General features: G+C 47.6%; 1 protein-coding gene across 6 annotated transcripts in view; it reads right to left on the bottom strand.

Annotated features, from left to right (window-relative positions):
- CD276 (CD276 molecule) overlaps positions 1–19,332 on the bottom strand; it is a 31,568-nt gene extending 12,236 nt beyond the window's left edge. The window contains exons 1-6 of one of the 6 annotated variants that reach the window (XM_055003026.1): positions 19,292–19,332; positions 17,429–17,562; positions 15,497–15,966; positions 7,629–7,761; positions 872–1,222; positions 325–621 (exon numbers count right to left, since the gene is read on the bottom strand). In XM_055003026.1, coding sequence (XP_054859001.1) covers positions 325–621; positions 872–1,222; positions 7,629–7,677 — 697 coding nt within the window. In that variant the 5' untranslated portion in view covers positions 7,678–7,761; positions 15,497–15,966; positions 17,429–17,562; positions 19,292–19,332. Of the gene's footprint in view, positions 1–324; positions 622–871; positions 1,223–7,628; positions 7,762–8,380; positions 8,515–15,496; positions 15,967–17,428; positions 17,563–19,291 lie in introns of those variants that run through there. The other 5 variants (XM_055003025.1, XM_055003027.1, XM_055003028.1 and 2 more) reach the window with 5 other exon arrangements.
- Between the last annotated feature and the right edge of the window lie 3,344 nt (positions 19,333–22,676).

Here is a 22,676-nt window from a genome sequence, read left to right as displayed (position 1 = left end):
AACTAGAAGCACCTCCCCTCCTTCTTTCCCTTCTTCTCCCTCCTCTTGCTCTTCCTTTTCAGGCACTCCTTTCCGTCATATATTTTTTTCCCCTCTTTTCCCCATCTGGTTGGCCTGAACCCTATTCAGATGGATCTTATCAGGGGACCCTATTTTGAGTGGAAAGGCAACATATACATGTTTTAAAGGACTAAACAGAACCCGGCGCCTTCCCCAGAACCTTCCCTCTTGCTCACAAAGACCGCAGAGGTAGACACCAAAGCCCCGCTTGCCACTTGGAGCACAATCCTCCATGTCTCCTCCCCCGCCCACCCCAGGACCAACCTGTGATAGTGACAGAGGTATGGATCTCCTGCTGTAAGAGGGAATTCTTCACCAAGCAACTGTAGGTGCTGTAGGGTTCCAGCGCCACCCGGAGGACGCTGTGCACGTCAAAGAGTCCCTCCCTGTTGGCCACTTGCGAGGTGGTGACGTTTTCTGTGATGTTATTGCCCTGGCCGTCCTGCCAGAGTACCGTTGCCTCGGGGTACCCCAGAAAGGCGTGGCACGTCACAGTGACCAGGTCTCCTGGCTTCAAGTTCTTGTTGGGCTCCAGGTTCAAGTTTGGCTTGGAGTAAAGAGCTGGGGAAGAAAGAGAGCAGAGGTCAGTTCTGAGCACCTGGGGATAGCAGGGGCACCACATGAGCAGAGGGATCAGGAGAAACATCAGATGGGCGGAGAGGTGGGCAAGTCAGGTGGGGAGAGACTGGGGCGCTCTCGTTTCAGAACGGGCAACACTGATTCATTCATTTGCTCCATTTCATTCAGGGCATTTGTTCACCAAAGCCAGTTACTGCCTTATGTTCGAAACCCTCCACCGTCTCCCTCTCACCTGCAACCTGAAGCGCCACTGCTGCACTGCTGTAGTCACGAACTCTGACGAAACAAGTGAAGCTGCCCTCATCGGAGATCTGCACGCGGCGCAAGAGCAGGGAGACGTTGCCCCGGGGCAGCTGGCCGTAGAAGAGGGCAGTGCGGTTGGCGTAGCTCCTCTCCTGGTTGGCCAGCACATCCTGCCCCCCTGCAAAGCTGTGCACCAGCCGCTCAGTGGACGTCAGTTGCCAGATGAGGCTGAGGTCAGCAAGGCTGAAGTTGGCGTCGGGAGAAAACGAACAGGGCAAGGTGGTATCACGGCCGAAGATGGCAATCACTGGATCGTCAGGGACTTGGATTTCCAAAGCGCCTTAGGAGGGCAGAAGCAAATGCACAGCGTAAGACGACGCTCTGTGGTAAGTCTCTTGCAACTAGCAATGGCACAACGCAGGTTAGTTCCAAACTGGGAGCCAGTATGGTGTAGTGGTTAAGAGTGCGGGACTCTAATCTGGAGAACCAGGTTTGATTCCCCCCTCCTCCGCTTGAAGCCAGTTCAGTGACCTTGGGTCAGTCACTTAAGAGTGGCAGGACTCTAATCTGGAGAGCCAGGTTTGATTCCCCCCTCCTCCGCCTGAAGCCAGCATGGTGACCTTGGGTCAGTCACAGCTCTCTAGAGCTCTCTCAGCCCCACCCACCTCACAGGGTGATTGTTGTGGGGATAATAGTAATATACTTTGTAAACCACTCTGAGTGGGCATTAAGTTGTCCTGAAGGGTGGTATATAAATCGAATGTTATTATTATTATTATTATTTTGTATCATTGACACTGGACAGTAGTCACAAGCTCAATTTAAGGGTTGCCTATCACTCAGGATATCTGAACCAGCCCGTTTTTCTTTCTTCCTCTTGTTGAACACTGTTATTGTGAGAGCCACGCTTGCTGCTTAGAAGGGTGGGTCCTACCCCTATAAGACCACTCCACTGTGCAAAGTTTATTCATTTACTCGTTTGTTTATTGAAATATTTATACTCCACCTTTCCTCTTGGTTCAGGTTCGAAGCCTTCCTCCAAATTAGATGGCTTGTCTGTTGGAGGAAGAGTCGCTTAATTTGGGGGAGGGAAACTGCTTAAGTTGGAGGAAGGCTACTTAGAGGAGGGTTGGATCCACCCGTTTTGTTATTTTTGGGCTGAGCCATGGCTCAGCGGTGGAGCACCTGCTTTACACGCAGAAGGTCCCACGTTCAATCTCCAGTTAAAAGGATCAGGAAGCAGCTAATGGGAAAGACCTCTGCCTGAGACCCTGGAGAGCTCTTGACAGCCAGAGCAGACAAGAATGACCTTGATGGACCATAGATCTAACTCAGTAGGAGGACCTTTAACAAGCTAAAGACAAATTCTGTGATACTCAGAGTTAAGGATCCTTACAGAATTGTCCTTGAAGAGCAGTTTCAGGGAGTAAAAGAGCAAGAATTGCGTCCAGTAGCATCTTAACAACCAGCTAGATTTCCAGGGCGTGAGCTTTCGAGAGTCAGACCTCCCTTCGTCAGATACAATCCAAGGAGGGGAGCTCTGACTCACAAAAAAAGCTTATACCCTGGGAAATCTTGTTGGTCTTTAAGGTGCCACTGGATCTGAATCTTGCCCTTGAAGATCAGTCTCTTACTGACAGATCAAAGCAGATCAATATGAAGAAGCCCACGGGATGCCCAGAATTAAAAATGTTGCTATCGAACAAAGTGAAATGAACTCTACTGCAAAAATCACTGCAGGCCAGAATGTGTTATGCAAGGACGCTGCTGCCCCCCTCTGGTCAACAAGAGCTTCTGCATCTTCCCTCTCCTGCAAGTTTTCAAACCAAAAAAATCAGTGTGGTGAATAAAGTGTTAACCGTAGACTTAAACCTGTTTTATTTATTTACTCTGCCTTTCTCCCCCAACAGGGACCCAAAGTGGCTTTCATTGTTCTCTCTTCCATTTAATCCACATAACTGAAGGGTCTTACCAGGACTCATAAAGGAAAGGATATACCAGCCCCTCCCTCTGCCATTATTGGTTGGGGCTGCGATTGGACCTTAAAACTGAGTTCTTCACTGTGTTTGCATTTCAGGGTATAACAACTCGTCCTTTTCTTTTTAGGAACGCTGGCCTCATTTTGCACTGCTCCTCTGTGAGCCGAGATTGTATCCGATTTGAGTTTGATTTCAGAGGTGGTTTTATTCTGTCAGTCTATTAGCCTGATGCTTTATCGGCTGCTTTCAGTGTCTTATTGCTGCTTCCTGTTTGCCCATCGATTTGGCTCACCTTGATCATTTTGGAAGCCATTTTGTGCGTTCGTGCGTATGGGGATGTGCCCTATTCCAAAATCCAGCGGCAAAAAATATGTGGCAGAAAACACCCACACCCACATCTACCCCCCTGTCAGTTTTCTCCCTTTAAAATCAATGTGACATTTACACAGAGTCTGTGGGAATGCAAAGACCTGCATTTCCAATAAGAGATGGTTTCTTGAATTGCAACCCTGTTCTGTTGTAGCGCTGGAGTCTGCTGGCAGCATCCGTTTTAGAGATGAAGGTTGATCTCAAGAGTATATGGTAGCCTAGAGAATGCGGAAGGGTTTGAAGCTACCCTGCAATTGTAGAACATTTCTTGCCAGCCACAGTCATAATTTCTAAGGGAAGTTCACTGCTTCCAGATGATTCATACCAAAGTCTGAGCATGCACTTGCTGTTAATGGAAAGCATCAAGGAACTCTATTGTCTCATTCCTAGCTCCCGCGCTGTAAGGAGCCAGGTGATTGTGTGAGGAACAATATTCTTTGCACATAAGAGGGACAGTATGTGTGGGAGGGGTTTTTAATGCAGCTGACCTCTGCCCACACAGCAGCCCAAGGCTGGCTGGCAATCACAGCTTCACAAGGCATTTCTCCTGTATGCACATAAGTGTGTGCTTGTGCGTGCGCACCACTGACTGCATGTGGTACGGCAGCACCAGAAGCATGCGTGGCATTTCTTTGCTTCCTATCCCCCCGGCTCAGAGTTGCTTACAGCTGCTTGCTCAAATTAATCTCTTTCACCATCTAGGGCTGCTGTTCTCCCAGTGGGGGATCCCCCACGCCTACCCTCCAGCCTCCTCCACTACTCACCTGGCTGGCAGGGGGGAAAGGCAGGGAAACAGGCCTCCTGGGAGCACTCCTGGGGGAGCGGTGCAATGACATCATTCCCGGAAATGATGTCATCACACTGCCCCAAGAGCACTCCCGTGCTTCACAGGGGCTGATTTGGGGCCCAAATCAGCCCATTGTGAAGCACACACACACTCCTGGGCCTGCACAATGATGTCACTTCACTGTGCTATGACAACACAAGTAAGGTGAGTACCGGGGGCCACTGCCAGGAGGGTACGGGGATCTGGCAACCCAAAGAGTTTGTAATCTCCATAAATTATCATAACGCCATATCGTATAAATGAAAGGACAGTCCCTGGTGTGCTGGGGATGGTGTTTTGAAGTGCGCTCTGAGAAGCAGATAGGACTTCCCTCCCAAGGCCTGGTATTGCATTGCACTTCCCCAGAGGCTATTTGGAACCTGGGAGGTTCATAATATGAATCTGCCCCAGCCTGAATTGTTCCCTAGCTTGGAATACAGATCCTGTGCATGCAGAGTTTAGGTCAACTAGGGTACTTGGCTGGTGCATGCACAAAGAAGGAGAGCTTCTCATTTAACAGCCAATAAAAAACAATCACGCATGAACTGACATTTCTGTGCTTTTAGTTCAATACAGGTTAGTAGTCCTGGGAATTTGCCCAACCTTAGCTTTAAGAAGCCGTTTAGCTGAAGTAATGTGACATTCAGACCCAGATATCACACACGAACCCGCATGATGCTGCCTTATACCGAGTCAGACCCCTGGCCTATCATGATCAGTATTGCCTACTCAGGCTGGCAGCAACTCCCCCCGGTCACAAAATGTCTTTCGTATCACCTGCTGCCTGGTCCTTTTAAACCAGGGTCACCGGGAATTGAACGTGGGACCTTCTGTGTGCAAAGCAGAGGCTCTTCCACTGAGCCACGGCCCTCCCTTACCTGGACCATCAAAGCCTGGGACGGTCAAGACATCTTTCAAGTCACATCTCCTCCTCTCAGAGCAGCGGTAAACAGTTAAATCATTTTGAACATAAATCAAACTTTCTCTTTCCAGGCTGTCTTGCAAAACCTTCCGTCTTGCTTACGGAACCCTCAGGGCATTTGGTGCAAGCCTGGAAGAGACCAGCAGGGGGCAACCAAGGTGATTAGGAAGTTGGCGTGCCTTTCCTAGGAGGAAAAGCTGAAGAATCCGGGACTTTTCACTCTAGAAAAAGGAAGGCTAAGGGGGAAGGAGGACCAGATTCATGTAACTGAGCATGGGGTAGAGACAGTGGATAGAGGGTTCTTCCTCTCCCATAATACTAGGTGGGAGTGAGGAGGCACCCAATTATAAACCGATGAGCAAAAGACTCATGACAAACAAAAGGGAACGCTCTCCCGGCTTTCCACACACTATGCAAAACTGAGTTATTCAGGAGGGCTTTCTACCCAGATTATAAGGCTGTGTTGTAAGAAGTAGTTTAGAGAGATGCATTGGTAGGACCAGAGATTATATGCCACTCTGTTGGGTATTGTCTGCTGATGTAGACATGCACCTACTAGGGCATCTCCATGTTGCTAAACGTGCCCTGTAAATGAGTTATGTTTTGTTTCAGAAAGATATTATCTCTGTGCTAGGCTTTATGCTTGTTTTTCACATCTCTGCTACCGTACCCTATTTTGTCTCTTTCACTCAATGTCCTAACAGTTGCTCATTACTGTACTTGGCTCAGTGAACGTCCTAGCTGTTTTTTATATTGTATTTTCACTTGCGCTGTGTAATCTACCTTGGATCTCAGTAAGAAAGGCAGACTATAAATAAATAATAATAATAATTCAGTTGTGGAATACACTGCCAGGGAAGGCAGGGAAGGCCTTAAAGGGGGATTAGACAGATTTTTGGAGGAAAATTCCACCAATGGCTACTGGCCATAGGGAGTAGAGGGAACTTCCATATTCCGAGGCAGTCAACCTCTGAGATCCAGTGCTAGGAGGCAACATCAAGGGAAAGCCCTGCTTTTGGGGATCCAGGGCAACAGATTGGCTGCTATATGAAACAGGAATGGGGGGCTATTTGGCCCACGGGGCCCTTGTTATGTTTTTGATCACAAAGATCTTGTTTATTTGGGAAGGGAGGTCGATAATGTCTCTTCTAGAATCACATATGGGAGGGGGGTGCACAAGTTTGAAAACACACCGATCCATTTTACTCTCACTTTCTCCAGCAAACAGGGAGGGGGGAACCCCGCAAACAACTTGAGCTCATCTTCAGGATATAAAGGTGAATGCCAAGGAAGGAAGGAAGAAGGAAAAGTGTAGGACCATCTACCTCCTTTCCCTGTCTTGCTGAACTGTTCAAACCAGCAGGTCAGGAAGCATTTTTATTTCTTAATTGATTGAGTTTTGCCTTTGAAATCGAGTCCCGAAGCAGTTTATAAACGTTAAAAAACACAATAAATATTATATATTAAAAGATTATACAATAAATATTATAAATTAACCTATCCACAAAATTGGATGAAATTCTAGAAGAATACAACCAATAAAACAGGTTAATCCCAAGAAGTAAAACAGCCAGGCGGCATGAAAACACCTGCCTCTTATGAGTTGCAGCAGAAAGAGCCTGATGTTCCCTTGTTTGGACACTAGATGTCACCCTTAGCTTGATTTTTATCAATGCAGACATTTCTCCCTAAGGAATGCCCTCTTATCAGCATTTAACTAGAGAATAATAAGGGCGGGCGGACCACTTACCTCCCAAGGACTGAAGCCAAATATTGCTGGGCAAATGGGACTGTGTCCCAGCCTTGCCGTATTTTGACCCTCCCCTATGTACCCTGAGCAGAGCCCCATAACTGCACAGGCATGAAAGAGGATTCACAGGCAGAGGTCTATAGGTTGGTGGAAGAGCATCCACTTTGCATAGAGAAGGTCCCAACATTTCCATTGAAAAGCATCAAGTAGGAGCGGGTGGGAAAGACCTCTGCTTGAGATCCTGGAGAGCGGCTGCCAGTCAGAGCGGACAATACCGAACCTGACAAATCACTGGTCTTTGACTCAGCAGAGAGGTCAGGTTCACACGTTCGTGTGACATGATGCAGAGAAGGCAAGAAGGCAACAGCAGGCTGGAAACCCAGTACTGGAGATGGGTGGAGGAAAAAAACCGTGGCTCAGTGGGAGAGAATCTGTTTCGCAAGCAGAAGGTCCCGAGTTCAAATCTCAACCATCTCCAATTAACGAGTCCTTGGGAGCGGGGTGGGGGTGGATATCAGCCTGAGAGCTGGGAGAGCCACTGCAAATCGGCATAAAGAGTATGGAGCTAGGTGGACCAAAGGTCCGTCTCTGTATAAAAACAGCTGACTATGTTCAACGGCTACAACCCCCATCATAAGGGGGTCTCCAGTATCATGCCCCGCCAGAAGAGGGAGGGCACACAAGCCAAGGCAGGACTTCTTTCCAGAAGGGCCAACAGCAGAAGGGCCAGGCAGAGGCTGATTTTTGCACCACGCCCCCCATGGATCAAAACAGCAATTGACAAAGCACATCTCCCAACGCAGAGAAGAGTTCTGCTCCTTTCGGACTTTGCTCTCACTCACTGGCCAAAACACGAACAACAGCATCCAGCACATCGTCAAAACCGAGACACTTACTTACCAGCCCATGATGATGCCAGAAGCACACAGAGCAGTACTTGGAAATGCATTTTCCTTGCAAGAGACGAGAAAAGCAGAAGAAACTGGCGTGGCAGAATCTACTGAGACTTCAGAGATGGTAATCTTCGCTCTGGCTAAAAAGGGGGGGGGGAGAGGAAATATTTATTTATTTGGATATTTAAAGCCCCAGTTGTCACCTCGATGAGGATCCAAAACATCTTACAGCAGCATTCTCCGTGCCACTGTTTTTCCTGCACAACAACCCTGTGAGATAGGTTAGGCTGAGAGAATGCAGCTGGCCCAAAGTCATCCCGGAAGCTTCCATGGTAGAGTTGGGATTCGAACCCGGGCCTCCCAGATCCTAGTCTGACACTCTAAGCACTCCCCCTTGCCGGCTGTCAACACAAATGATCAGAACTAGATTCAGTAACAGGTACAGTTACTTCCCTTTGGTAAGCTGCAGAAATGCGACTTACAGTCGGAGGAAGGGATTAATGAAAAATTGGGTTCTTCTTATACTTTTAATGGAATAGCCAAGAGTAGATTCTTACTGGCACTTGTTACCCAGCCGGGACAGAGAGACTAAACAAAATACAGAATACAAACACTTTCTGAGACAGACTGATTTGGGAAAACTTCTGCGGGGTAGCTGTGTTAGTTTGCGGCCTCAGAGATGAAAAGGAGTCTGGGAGACTAAAAAGAGTCTCTTCCAGCAGAAGTTTCTGTGGTCAAGGAGGACGAAACCTGACTCACCACAAGCCTGAAGCAGGAGGGAACCGATTCTTTTCTTCTTTCAAAAACAGAAAGCACCCCCTGCTCATCCAAAAGGCACCAGATGTGCTTCCACGCTGCCTCAGAGCACAGGATGCAGCCCGAACATCTGTCCACTCCTCGCTATTTCCTCCATAGCCACAATATCCTGCCCCTAAAAGGACCACAGCAAATGGGAGGGAGGGAAAATTGCACAGCTGTGCAGTTTCCTCTTCTGGGATTCCCCTCCTCTTTTTTTTCTTTTTGTGTAGAAGCAGCTGAACTCACCAGAATCACAACATTAGAATCCCAGCTATACTCGATCTTAGCCACAAGGCCGAGACGCGAATCCCAGCTGGCGCACAGCCTTCCCGACTGAGCTCGGTCATTTGACCGGTCAAACACTGCCAAAAGCAAAAACTGAATATGCAAACCACTCCTTTTCTACAGAACCTTAACGGAGACAATTGGCTTTTTAAAAAAGCCCCCAGGGTTGAGTATCCCAGGAAACTTGCTGAAGATAAGAAGGGCTGATTATAGCTGGGCCTGGTTAGATCTCCTAGGAATCCCCCAAGGATGGAAATTTGGATTCCACGAAGGAAGAAGAGCCAAAAAATAAAACAAAGGGCTTTTAGAAGATTGTACAAAACTGAGTCATTTCACAGAGCTTTTAACTGAATTATGGGATTGGTGGCACATTGGTTGTTGCGGCTCGTTTATCTTCAACTTGAATGTCATTTTATGATTTATTTTGGGCTGCTTTTCTCTGTACTCTTGTGCACCCCTTTCGTAAATGCCTGTGTGTTTTCGACAAATAAAAAGACTGAATGATGAAGCCCTGAGCGATTAGCAGCAACACAACCTTCCCCCCCTCCTTGGCATCTCCTGACTCGAAGCAGGAAGCTATGTGCTACCCCAGGACACCCCGTGCCATGCAAATGGCCCAACACCACCACTCTTGACTTGGTGGAACATCTGACAGTGCCACGTTAGCATGGCCAGCCAGACGCTGAACGGATAACGCTGGACTAGAAAGGTTTATTCTCAACATCTCATTGCATTTATTGGATGACAGTCTGTTCAGGCGTCGATTATGCAGAAGGTCAAATGATACTCACAGGGCCAAATCCTTCCACTCTGTTTCCATAGCAAGTTTTAGCCTTGGTTTCCTTTTTTCAATATAAAGCCAAGATTCAAATGCTACATGATTTTTTTTAATGCACATGAACATGACTGCAAAATCCCACAATAGCAACATGAATTGCCTGACTGTGTTTTCAGAAGATTTGTGAAAAACCCTAAAACAGTGATCTTCAACCGCTGGATATAGAGTTTCCATGTCTCTCCTACCAACAGCCCCCCCTGCCACTGCTCAATAGGCCAGCAGGGGGGGGGGAATCACTGTCACATCAGCAATGTGATGTCATTTCCAGGAGGAAGCCGGAAGTGACATCATACCACTCTAGAGTAAAAACCATAGTTTTCACTGGTTCCTAGAATGGTGTGACATCACTTCTATCCAGAAATGACCTCATGCCGTCAGTGTGATGGCACCCTCAGATCCTTGCCCCCCAGAGTTCTACTGGGTACCAGCTGCTGGTTGGCAATGATACCAGCTGCCAATGGCACCAGCTGCTGGCTGGCAATGCTAAGTAGGTTGAAACATGCAGGTAAATCACAGACCCCTTTCTTGCTGGATCACTGTCTCTTTTGCTGCCTCTTGGAAGGTCCTACTCCAGGAAGAGCCAGGGTGCAACGTCTCCAGTCTTAACTCTGCAGGTGTGTTGAGACGACCAGGAGAACAGCAGTGGCGATGTTTTCTCCGTGGTTCTGGCCCTTGGCTTGCTGCTCCCTACAGCATACTTCCTGGTGATTGGTCTAGGTTTTCTGCCCATGGTCCTGGCCTCGACACCAGTGATACTGCAACTCTGGAACCCCCCGCCCCTTCCTGTCACATGACTCTGATGCCACATGGCTTCTTTTCATACGCTTGCAGTGCAGTGGGTCCCATGTTTGGAAAGTGAAGACCCGTGCTCTAGAAGAAAAATATTACCAACCTGACATGTATTGGGGACTTGGAAGAGGAAACAAAAATCCATTACATTTGCTACGTTCATGGAGAGTGGCAACGTTTTTCTATCGGTTTCCTAGTCGATACCAATCTCCCCACTGTACTCTCCCACCATAACTATCTCGGGCCTCTCTGGAAGACGGTGAATCACTAACAAGTTTCAGGTCCCACCGTTTTCCCTGCTTTAGGAAGAGATGCTAAAGGCCTTTGCCGCACGTGCAGCAGCTGCTTCCTCTGGAAACAGCTGTAGAATTTGGCTCTGTCTCTCGTTTTGACGTTCTGCATAGATCGGCACCAATACAGACTGTTAACTGACGAACGCACGGAGCCAAACGCAAAGCGGCTCCTATGAAAGGCAGCCATTCACCTTCCACACAGACCCTTCTATAAGCCCCTTCATTCAATACGCCCCAACGCCTTCACGTGCTGGCCGAAGATCAAGCCGCCCCGGGCACAAACGCACTGCAAGATGGAAAAGGGAACCCAACACAAAGGTACTTTGTCTTCCTGAGCAATGATTCGGGGAAGAAAAGGCATATACAAATGTATTTACAATAAGGTAATTCCCATCTTACGGATCCTTGAACAAAGCATAGATGAGTAGGCCTTTCCTATCTGACTGTTCTTATTACAGATCAAATACATAAGCCTCTCTGGGCCAGGCTTAGAGAAATCACAACAGACACACACACACACACCAGGAAAAGAATAGGAGGATGGGTTCTAAACACTCCACAAATCCCCGCATGTAGAAAACTAGGGTGCCAGGGAAGAAGAATACTCTAGAACAATTCCCAAACACTATTTTTTTAAAAAAAATATGGATAAGTTTTGTTTCCATACAAAGGAGCAAGCTGTCATATCAGACACGACAGGAAGCCTGGTTCAGCCAAGAAACACTGCATGGTTAGTTTCTAAACACTGCACGGTTAATTTCAGGCGGGTAGCTGTGTTGCACTGTAGTAAAAGAGCAAGATTCAGGTCCAGTAGAGACCAACTAGATTTCCAGAGTTTGGAAATCTAGCTTTGACTCTCGAAAGCTCACACCCTGGAAATCTAGTAGAGTCCAGTAGCACCTTTAAGAATAACCAACTTTATTGTAGCTTAAGCTTTCGAGAACCACAGCTCACTTTGTCAGGTGCATATGATGAAGAGAGCTGTGGTTTTCGAAAGCTTATGCTACAATAAAGTTGTTTAGTCTTAAAGGTGCTACTGGACTCTACTATTTTGCGACCACAGAGTAACACGGCTAACTCCTCTGGATCTATGACCCTGGAAATCTAGTTGGTCTCTAAGGTGCTCCTGGACCCAAATCTTGCACAACATTGTTAGCCATCTTTAATCTAAGGAGATAAAGTGGGGTATCGATGTTTTAAATAAAGGCAGTTGCCTTCAGGTCAGAAACTTCTGCCTACCTATAACACCTTTAAATGAACAATGGTTTCCAAGAGTTACTGCCTTAAGCACTTCCCCTATGCTCAGTTGCAATACCTAAAGGGGATTTCTCTACCCACCCCCAATCACTTAGGCATGATAAAGAAAAGGATCTACCATCTTAGATGGTTAGCAGTGGGGAGGTTAGGTGGGTGAAATTTGCAGCACCAATCTGGCAGGCACACGCACACGCACACGCACACGCACACCAACCATCATTGATTTTCCTTTAATGCAGACATTTCCCTACTCTAAAACCAAGTTCTTCCAAAGGGAGCTGTCATGTCACATATTTAAAAGCCTATTTTTTGACAGTTTCCAGCAGGGCAAGTTACTGCTCCAGGTTAAACGGTGCATATGCTGGTTACATCTCTATCTGGAGACGGGGAAATGTCACAGCCCGTGTTTGCCTCCTTGTACTTTAGCAAAAATAAAAACGCAGTTCAGATCTGTGTATCACCCACCTCTGCTATCTGGGTCAACAGATGTTCTCAGTGTCGAACGTGGCCTCTCCCCTGACATTTTGCTCACACTTAAGAATAGAAGATAGGGGAGCCCAAAATGTTCCTTTGCCCGGTGGGAAGGGGGAGATCACTGCAGACCAGACTTCTCCTTCTGATCTAGAACTGTTCAACCACAATGTCTGAGTCCTTCCTGCTCTGAGCTCGGACCTGCTGGATCTAGACACCTGTCCAGATGCCATTGCTCCACCAAGCGACTATACAATTTGCTCTCACAGCACATGGCTTCCAAGGATGCTGTGGCTCAGTGGAAGAGCATCTGCCCGGCATGCAGAAGGTCCCAGGTTCAATCTTCAGCATCTCCAGTTAAAAGGACCGGGAAACGGGTGACGTGGAAGACCTCTGCCAGAGACCCTGAACAGCCACTGCCAGTCTGAGTAGACAAGACTGAATTGATGGACCGAGAGTCTGATTAAATATAAGGCAGCTTCATGCATGTGCAGTCTTACACTCAGGGGTCATTCCGTAGGAAAAGAGCTGGAGGAACTCATTAGCATAACTTATTAGCATAACTCATTAGCATATGCCACACCCCTTGCCATCACCAGAAGTGTTATGATCATAACTGATTTGCATATGCCACACACCCCGACATCACCTATCCTGGCTGTTTTGGACCCAATCCTGGCCATTCAGGGCCAAAATTGGGCCCAAAATGGCAAGAAGGGGCTGAAAATGGCCAAAAAGGGGCCCCAAAAGGTCAGGATTAGGCTGCTGCTGAGCAGGAGAGTGATGCACCACCTGTCAGAGGCCCGATCCAGGCAGAAACGGGCCCAAAATGGCTGAGTCAGGTGGGCGGGGCCACCTGTCGTGACCTTTTGGGGGAAGTGCCGGAACTGCATTCCTGCACATTCCCCCTCAAAATGAGCCCTACTTACACTGTGTAACACAAACAAGGTCATCACTCTTGTCTGAAGAAGGGAGATCTGGCTTGGAAAATCTTGTTAGTCCCTAAGGTGCCACTAGACTCAAATCCTGCTGTTCTACTGCAGACTAACACGACTACTCACCTAAACTAAAGTTATCCCAACACAAACTTCTAGAACCAGTGACTCTGGGAGACCTTGAGCCGGCCATTCTCCGGCTGCCTAATCTACCTTGCAGGGTTATTGTAAGGATAAAAATCAAAGGTGGGTTGATTTTATTGATTAACGCCAACCCCAGCTTCATGGTGGAAGGGAAGGGTTAAAAATGCACCCAACAGCTAAGCCAAGAGTCCATTTCGGAAGGCAAGAAGTTAGCCTAGCTGTCCGATCCAATTCCACTCCTTCGGAGCCCAGTAAGATCTGTTAGCCGCTCGGCAAAGCAGACACAATTATAACGCTCATTTAATTCTTCCTACAGTCTTCCTGCCCATTCTTAGCAGCCTAATTACCGTTCCCACTACGGCAAATCTATTTATTTTAAGAGACCCAGGAAACTATTTATAAAGCCGTGCACTTTATATTTTTAGTCTCACGATGGACCTCTCTTCCCAGGTTTCTCTTTTCTCTGCCAATGCACCGCAGTAATTGTCAAGTCTAAAATACTCGCCATCGGCGTGATGTCATCACCTCAGTTTCTAACATGTCACCCTACAGACAGAACAGCCAGTTGCCAGAAGGCCTCAGCACGGATAACAAAACTTGCACAGAACTGATCACGGTGGGCGGAGGGGGAATTCGGTACACATTTACATAATTATGTAAAATTATAATGCAGCCTAACTCCGAGACGAGACGCAAAGTTTTAAAAGCATGTCTATACAAGTACACTTGAACCACCCTGATTTGCCCAGCAGTTGAATACAGAGTTGGGGCACACAGCAACTGAGTTGGGGGTTGGGCAGAGAGTACACTGCAAAATGGATTTGGTCAGTCCTGCCTGCACCACAACAACAAAAACCCACATAGGTATCCCAAGAAAGAATTGTACTAGTCTTTCCCTGGAACACTTACAGAGGCCGTGGCTGAATTTCCCAAGGAGAAAGAACCCTGAAACCAGCCTGAACTAAGTTGACCTACCGATACCAGAAGGCAGGGCAATATTAGCCTTGTCTCAGCGACCTAAAAAAGAAGTGGAAGTCGATGCCTGCAGAGAGGGGGTAGAATCACGTCCACTGGCCCTCCCTACAAACTCCATGTACTCATCTGGCTCTTCTGCCCTCTACCTACACACATGAACTGTATGTCCACGTGCTCTGTATGCGGCTGGGAATTGTGAATTTTGCTCCAGATTGCACACATGATCTGCCTGCAAGCAGATTTTCTTCATGCCAGTCAGGGACCTTACATTTTTGCAGAATTCCATACTGTGCATAACAGCACACACATGTGCAGCTCAGATCAGATGAGCGAGTTTGACGTGCGAAGATTGGAAGAAGCAAGATCGATCCCAATCCCATACGAACCTGCCCACGCATGCATGCGCGTGGTGCACACACAGAGACCATTCAGCTATTTTTGCCAATTCCTGTCCAAATGAAGAATATCAGGAACCCTCCTTATAGCCTGTAGGCAGGAATCAGGTTGCACATACAGTTAATCATCAACTTCTCTATGCCTGCCAATTGGCCCTTCCAAGCTGCTTCTGTCATTGATTCTTATCATTCCAGCTCAGCACAAATTAGCTGATGTTTAATAAGTCAATAGACAGTAAACTGCTTGTACCATCAGTCCATGGATCCACAGGCCCTTCCAACCAGTCAGGCACCTGCGCTTTGCATCTACATGGATAGCAGAAAGATCAAAATAACTCAAGATCCCCCTCCCCAACTCAAGCCACAAGCAAGAGATTGATTGATTTTTGCACTCGAAACCCTGCACGGGAAATCAGCAGGGGCATTGTTTATTGGATTAAATAACAGATCCATTGATTTTGCTTTGGGAGAGCAAGACGACAACGGGGGGAGGGGCAGAAACGGCTGTGCTCAGGCTGCTGTAGGTCAGGGCCTAACCAACACGCCCCAGAACCACTCAACAACTGCAAACGTGCCATAATTTATGGGTTTATGATGGGCGCGGGCCACCTCTTCAATACTATTACCTCCCCAAGCCCTAATAAAATGATATCTGCTGTGCGGAAATGTCAAAAACACATGCAGCTGCCGCGTACTGAATCGGACGACGGGCTCCTTTGGCTCAGAATTCCCGACTCTGACCGGCAGCAGGTGTCAACAGTCTTTTCCAGAGGTATCCGGCGAAGGCAGTTCTGGCTCTCGAAACCTCATACCCTGGACATCTCGTTGGTCTTTAATGTTCTCCCAGACCCAATTCTTACGTCTCCAGAAGTTGCTACCCAAGATCTTAACACACATTCATGGGAAGCTGCTTTCTGCTGAGTCAGACTCCTCCTCTACCAAGGTCGGTATTGTTCACTCTGACCGGCAGCAGCTATCCAGGGTCTTAAGAGATCTCTCTCATCACCTACTGCCTTTTGAACTGGAAATGTCGGGGCTTGAACCTGGAAACTTCAGCATGGTCTCTGGCAGAGGCCTTTCAATCACCTGCTACGTGATCCTGGTACTTGAAGAGTTATGTATTTTATTTCCAACAATCATATCCCGACTTTCTGACCGATCAGGGCTGTCATGGTGGTGAACAATTAAAAATACATTAAAAATTAATTTTAAAAGTATGTGTGTGTGTATATATAACCAGAAATTAAAACAGAAAAAAGGAGCAGGGTCAGTAAGGGGATTCCAGACTAGGAAGGGAAGCTTTCACCTGCTAGCAGAAGACAATGATCAATGCGGGCAGACGAATCTTCGTGGGGAGGGAATTCTGCCATTTTGGTGCGTCAACCAAGAAGGCCCTTTCTCGGCTTGCCACCCATCCAGAGAACGAGGACTGAATTTGGGACCTTCCAAACAGAAAGCAGCTGCTCTGGTGTAAACGGGCTCCCCATTTAACACCAGAGATGCTGCGGTTTCAGCCTGGGACCTTCGGTGAGCAATCCTGTATACAAACTCCAAGGCCCACCGAAAAATGTCGAATGCTGAATCCCTGGCACATTGACTTTGCCCCTCCTCCTCTCCCTCCTCTGTCCCTTTGTCTGTAGTGGCCTTTCTCCTTACACAGCCACATACAGAATGGAAGGAAGTCTCTTTTTTCTTTCCTTCCTAAAAGAGACGGGCAGGCTTCTAGCATCCTTTCTTCCCACTGTCGACAAATGACTCAACAACTCGGGAGGTTTTGTAATTCAAGTCATACCTTATGAACCTTAGGAAGTTACTCCAAATCAGGCAGAACGATACAAAGCGCGCGTGTCTGCATCTACCTCTGGATGGCAGTTAATTCTGGGACAATGTTTAGCAAGCTTTTGGTATCTTTTTAGTGGCCAAAAAATACATTCCTAGAGTTTTTATGGCACACAGTCTTTAAGAATCTACTTCAGATGTTGCCTTAAGTCCAGCCCCCATACATTTTGGTTGTTCCTACTTCTTAATGTTTGTGCCAACACAAACGCATGTATAACGTTTGTATTTATACAATATTTATGCAAGTCTTTGTGGTTTTTATTACTTCTAAGCATTCTTACAGACCTTGGTTGTGATAATTATTGGATGCGTTCTAGGTTATTTTAACCAGCAGCTGTACATGTAATTGGACTGTCATATATATTCCCCCATATATATGTCCAAGCCCCTTTTATATCCATTTAAGCCAACCGCCATCTCTGCATCTCACAATAGTGAATTCCACAAGTCAACATCCCACTTTGTGAATCTGTCATTCTTTTTGCCTGTCTTGCCTCTGTTAAGCCATCAGAACATCTCTACCCTGGGAGGGAGGCAAGTTTGGGTTAACGCAATAAAAATTTTCTTAATAAATAAAGGCATGCCTCAAGTAATGAGGGATACAGAAATTGCAGGGAAGCTACACAAGCCCTTTACATCAGTCGTTGCCACAGACAGATGCTTGACAAATGTGTCTGAGGCACATTTTTTAGGAAAAGCATCTGAAGAAGTCAGTTCCATAGAGGTAGCAATAGAAGACATTGGAGGAAAAATGAGATATTAACCAGTTGCCTGGGCTGGAGACTTACAAACAAAAGATTTAACTTGCTAACCCGGAATTCAGACAACAGAAAGCACTTCCTCGTACGAGGTGTATTTGTAAGAAGCCGTACTTGATTATCCATCCAATACAGAGAAAGAGAAGGAGAAAACAGACCCGATCCTAGGAAAGAAGACAAAAGAACAGATCACGTCCATTGTAGTTGGTTCTAGGTGGGGTAAAACAGGGTTAACATACCTGTAACTTATGTTCATCGAGTTCTTCTGTGCTGACACACAACCCTCCCTCCTACCCCGCTGTGAACTCCAATGCACAATACTGTGATGGCTGTAACGGATATTGGTGTTTTTAAGGTGTTATGGCTGAGGTGTGTTGGTCAAGCGGCGGCAAAGGAGAACTGAGGGAAGGGGCCGTTGGTCGCTGTAGGATCACGTGACCGTTTGGGCGGGAAGACGGTCGCTGAGGCGCGCGACAAACGGCCCCTTCGGAGCCTTGGAAGCTCTAGAAAATTCTCCGGCGGCTGGCCTGCGCCTGCGCAGTCCCATGTGTGGAGGCACAGAAGAACGAAGATGAACCCTAGTTTCCCACGCCAGACACATGGAGGACCAAACTAATGCTGGAGTCTGATGACTGGAATACTAGATGTGTCATTTGGATATAAAAAGTAGCTGGGAGCCACCCACAGCCTTCTTCTCTGTCTCTTTCTCTCACACAAAAACACATACACGCCGTTTCCCCACCCCACTGCTAAAAGCACACACAGAGGAAAAAGCACTTGAATGTCATATGTTTGCCTTTCTCCCCTACCAGGGCTCATGTGTAGGAGTCTGGCCCCAGAGAAATGTTATTTTCCCATATACTGGAAACAATAGTTGTCTATTAAGTCAGATAGCACACCTTTGAGCTAAGTGTCAAGGAACACACACAGGGCAAACAAAGAGGTACTGGATTTAAAAGAGGAAAAACAGCCAGCCGCTTCATTCTGTTTTAAGATGCCCCCAAACAATTGATTTGGACCTCACTGTTCCATAAAAAGCATCTAAAAGAACTTAAAGAGAGAAGTGAAGTCGGAGAGGAGGTCAACAAAAAACTGAAATGGACAAAGTCATTGAGCCACAGTGGCTAACCAGCCAACTTTTAAAATAAGACCTATTCAAATAAAGTGGAGGGTCTAGGGCTTCCTTGGGTTCCAAGAGATGCGTAGAGAAGGCATAGAAACCCACTTTTAATGGACATATCATACAGGAAGGGAACACATATGAGCTGCACAGTGGAGCCTCTCAACGAAGTGGCACCTACTCTACATTCAGTCAGTTATGGGCCGTGTTGGTCTGCATTGGAACTGCAGGATTTGGGTCCAGTGGCACCTTAGAGAGAAGTTTGGGAACACTTTGGTAACTGGAATGCCAGATGTGTCATTGGGATCTACCTGAAGAAGCACCTTTAAGACTAACCAACTTTGTTGTAGCATAAGCTTTTGAGAACTACAGCTCTCTTCATCAGACGAAGAGAGCTGTAGTTCTCGAAAGCTGATGCTGCAACAAAGTTGGTTAGTCTTAAAGATGCTACTGGACTCTTTACCAGTTTGCAACTACAGACTAACACGGCTAACTCCTCTGGATCTGTCTGAAGAAGGGAGCTTTGCCCCTGGAAACCCCAGAAACTCTTGCTGGTCTCTAATTTCCAGTGGACGCAAATCCTGCTTCCAAAGAGAAAGGCTGGGGCATGCTGGTGCGTAAGGCAGGGCCGCCGAGAGGCAAGTTCTAGCGGGCAGTGAGCTGCAAGGGAGGAGGAAGCCCAAGCTGCCACTCGAGTTCTTGATCCCCACCCCAAGCGTGGCCGGGCTGGCCCCCGCCCTCCCGTTCAGACGCACGCCAAAGGGAGCGCTTACCCTGCCCGGGAGCGCCGCGGGAGCCGGGAGTCCTGCGCCTGGGGAGCGCGGCCGCGGCGCCTGCAGATCGCCCTTCCCGCCGGGCGCAGAGCCGCGTCTCGCCCCGCTCCCGGGCGACCCCCCGCCCCTGAGCCGAGGAAAGGAAGAGGCTGGAGGGAGCCCGCAGCGGGGGAAGGCCACGCCGGCCCCTTGGCTTCCGGTGGGCCGGAGCGAGAGGGGAGTGCCCCGCGGTCTCTCCGCGGCACGGCCGCCGCGCAACGTGGCCCGCGGGAACTTCTCCAGGGGCGCGCTGGAGCGGGTGGGGACCCCAAAGAGCGCCCAAGCACGGTGGGCTCTGCCTCCCTTCTGCTCCCCTGCTTTGCACGAAGACATGCCAAAAAGGGGATCTCACCAATATCCTGTAGGGGTGATGATATTGTTATTGTTTGTTATCCCAGGCCACCAGATGTTTGGGCAGGATTTAAATTTTTGGACCATCACCAACGCGGATTTTATCCAAGAATCTTGGAGTCAGTGCGGTATCTTAATATGTGGCATGTTCCAAATACAGCGACTCTTTGCAACTGTCCAACTATTAACTTGTTGGCAACTGTCCAATCGTTATCTGTTGTTGTTGTTAACATCTCTATTTTCCACAGTCCACCAGGTATCTGAGCTGGAATTTTTGGACCCTCACCCACTCAGATTTTATCCTAGAATCCAGGAGTCAATGATCCAGAGAAGTTAGCTGTGTTAGTCTGTAGTAGGAAAATAGTAAAGAGTCCAGCAGCACCTTTAAGACTAACCAACTTTAATTGTAGCGTAAGCTATCGAGAGCCACAGCTCTCTTCGTCAGATGAGAGTCAATGAGATATCATTGAGTCAATGAGATATCGTTTTAGTATGTGGCATGTGCCAGGTTGTGTGGCTGTTTGCAACTGTACAATTGTTATCCTTTATCATCGTCATTATCATTGTGATCTAAGCAAGGGAGCTCAGACTCCAAAACTCATACTCAGGAAATCTTGTTGGTTTCTGAAGTGCCACTGGACTCAAATCCTGCTGTTCTAGAGTGCAGACCAAGATGGCGACACATCGAAAACTGTTACCAACGTCACATCTATTTTCCACAGACCACCAGAGGTTTGGGTTGGAATATTTTGGTTCTTCACCAACTCGGATTTTATCCAAGAATCATCAAGGTATCGCCTTAGTATGTGGCACGTTCCAAGTTGTGCAGCTATTTGCAACTGTCCAATTGTTATTCTGTCTATGCCAATATTGCCTAGGTATTTAGTGAGCCCTTTTGGAATCGCACCCAGCACCCCTATCAGTACTGCAATAGCTATTGTATGTTTCTCCTAGAGACGATGAACGTCACATCTTAGATCTTGACTTTTTGTTATCTTTTCTGTTATTTATTACTGTAGGCTATACTAGTGTGTACTGCTTGTTACTGTAAATATGCTCCTACCAGATAGTTACGTGCCATTTTATGTTCTATTTCTGTATTATTTTTTGGCTTTGTTGCCCAGATTGGGTCGGGGCAGGGCAGGGGAGGGGTCCCCCACCAATCACCAACCCAATCCTGGTGGTTTTGGCCCTGATCCGGGCCCAAACGGGCCCCAAATGGCCATTTTGGGCCATTTGGAGCCCGTTTAGGCCATTTGGGGCCCATTTGGGCCCAGATCAGGGCCAAAACAGCCCGGACCAGGTCAGTACCAGACAGGAGAGGGTTCCCTCACCCGGCACCAACCCAATCCCGGCCGTTCCGGCCCCAATCCCAGCGGAAATGAGCCCAAAATGGCCATTTGGGGCCCGTTTGGGCCCGGATCAATATTGCAGCATTCTTGTGAGCCACTTTCTCTCCAGCCTGAGTGGCCTACAATAACTCAAATAGGATTGGATTACACTGCAGGGCTTCCATAAGCCTCTCTGCCCTCAGCCTGCAAGAGCCGACAATACATTGACTAGCACTGGCCTGCACTGCAGGGTCATCGTAGGCCAGTGTCTCGTCGGACTCAGACACTCTCCCACATTTGCGGCATCTTTTATTAATCCTTCACTACCCCAAAAATCTTTCAGAGAATCAGTTGTTTCTATTTGGAGGGGAGAGGGAGAGCAAGAAAAGTACGGCTGCCCAATCATAGCCAGAATACAATGTGACCATTCCGGCTCAGAAGGAGAGACCGGATGTCAAAAATAAGCAGGAAATCCCCTCAGCAGACAAAGAGACTGTCCGCTTGATACTTTCTTCTACATGTGATTCAATCCCCACTGAAATGATCACACCAGGATTCTTCCTTTCTGGGGCTCTCATTGGCCAGATTACCTTTCACCACCGGAGCAGCAAAACTCCCAAGGAGGCTTTATATCAACACCTGCTGTAGGGTTCCTTCACTACTTTGCTAAAATCTACATTCCAATAGGGCAGCCCTGCAAATCCATTATGGAAAAGACATCAAGGTTTGTCAATCTCCAGGTAGGGCCTAGAGATTTCCTGGAATCACAACTGATCTCCAGACTACAAAGATCAGCTCCCTTGGAGAAAAATGGATGCTCTGGAGGGTACAAATATGGCATGACACTCTGCTGAGGTCTGCCCAAACCCCTATGGCTCTAGCCCCAGATCTCCTGTAATGACTCCTTAAACCTAAGTTTAAGCCCTACCAGGGCTCATTTTGAGGGGGAATGCGCAGGAACGCAGTTCCGGTAGTTCTCCAAAGAGGTCACATGTCAAGTGCCCCCGCCCACCTGATTTTGGGCCCATTTTGGCCTGGATTTGGCCCAAAATGTCCAGGATTGGGCCTAAAACAGCCAGGATTGGTCCCAAAATGTCCAGGATCTGGCCTCTGATGGGTGATGGATCACTCTCCCGCTCAGCAGCAGCCCGATTCTGGCCATTTTGGGCCCCTTTTCGGCAATTTCCAGCCCCTTTTTGCCATTTTGGGCCCAATTTCGGCCCTGAATGGCCAGGATTGGGTCCAAAACAACCAGAATAGGTGATGTCAGGGGGTGTGGCATATGCAAATCAGTTGTGTGAATGACACTTCCAGTGGTGGCAAGGGGTGTGGTGTATGCTAATAGTTGTGCTAATGAGTTATGCTAATGAGTTCCTGCAGCTCCTTTTCTATGAAATGACCCCTGAAGCCTACCAAGGAGTCTCTTTCATGCCCCCTCCACCTTTATGTTTGTAATAAAAGCATTCATAACTATCATGAAATACTTGGTGAAAAAGACACTTAGCCTAGCAGAGATTATGCTGCTAGAAATCTGTTAATCATTAATGTGATAGCAAAACTCCTCACTAAAGTATATTACGGGGTTTTCCCCCCTCCAGTTTCATACCTTTAGAGACCAAGGAAGCTATAAAACCACCTGGTTAATGGTGCTAAATCTGTGTTAG

Source organism: Eublepharis macularius, chromosome 18 (genome assembly GCF_028583425.1).
Source record: "Eublepharis macularius isolate TG4126 chromosome 18, MPM_Emac_v1.0, whole genome shotgun sequence".
Taxonomy (NCBI): Eukaryota; Metazoa; Chordata; class Lepidosauria; order Squamata; family Eublepharidae; genus Eublepharis; species Eublepharis macularius.
Note: the sequence above shows the minus strand (reverse complement) of the source record. Positions and strands in the feature narration are given on the sequence as shown.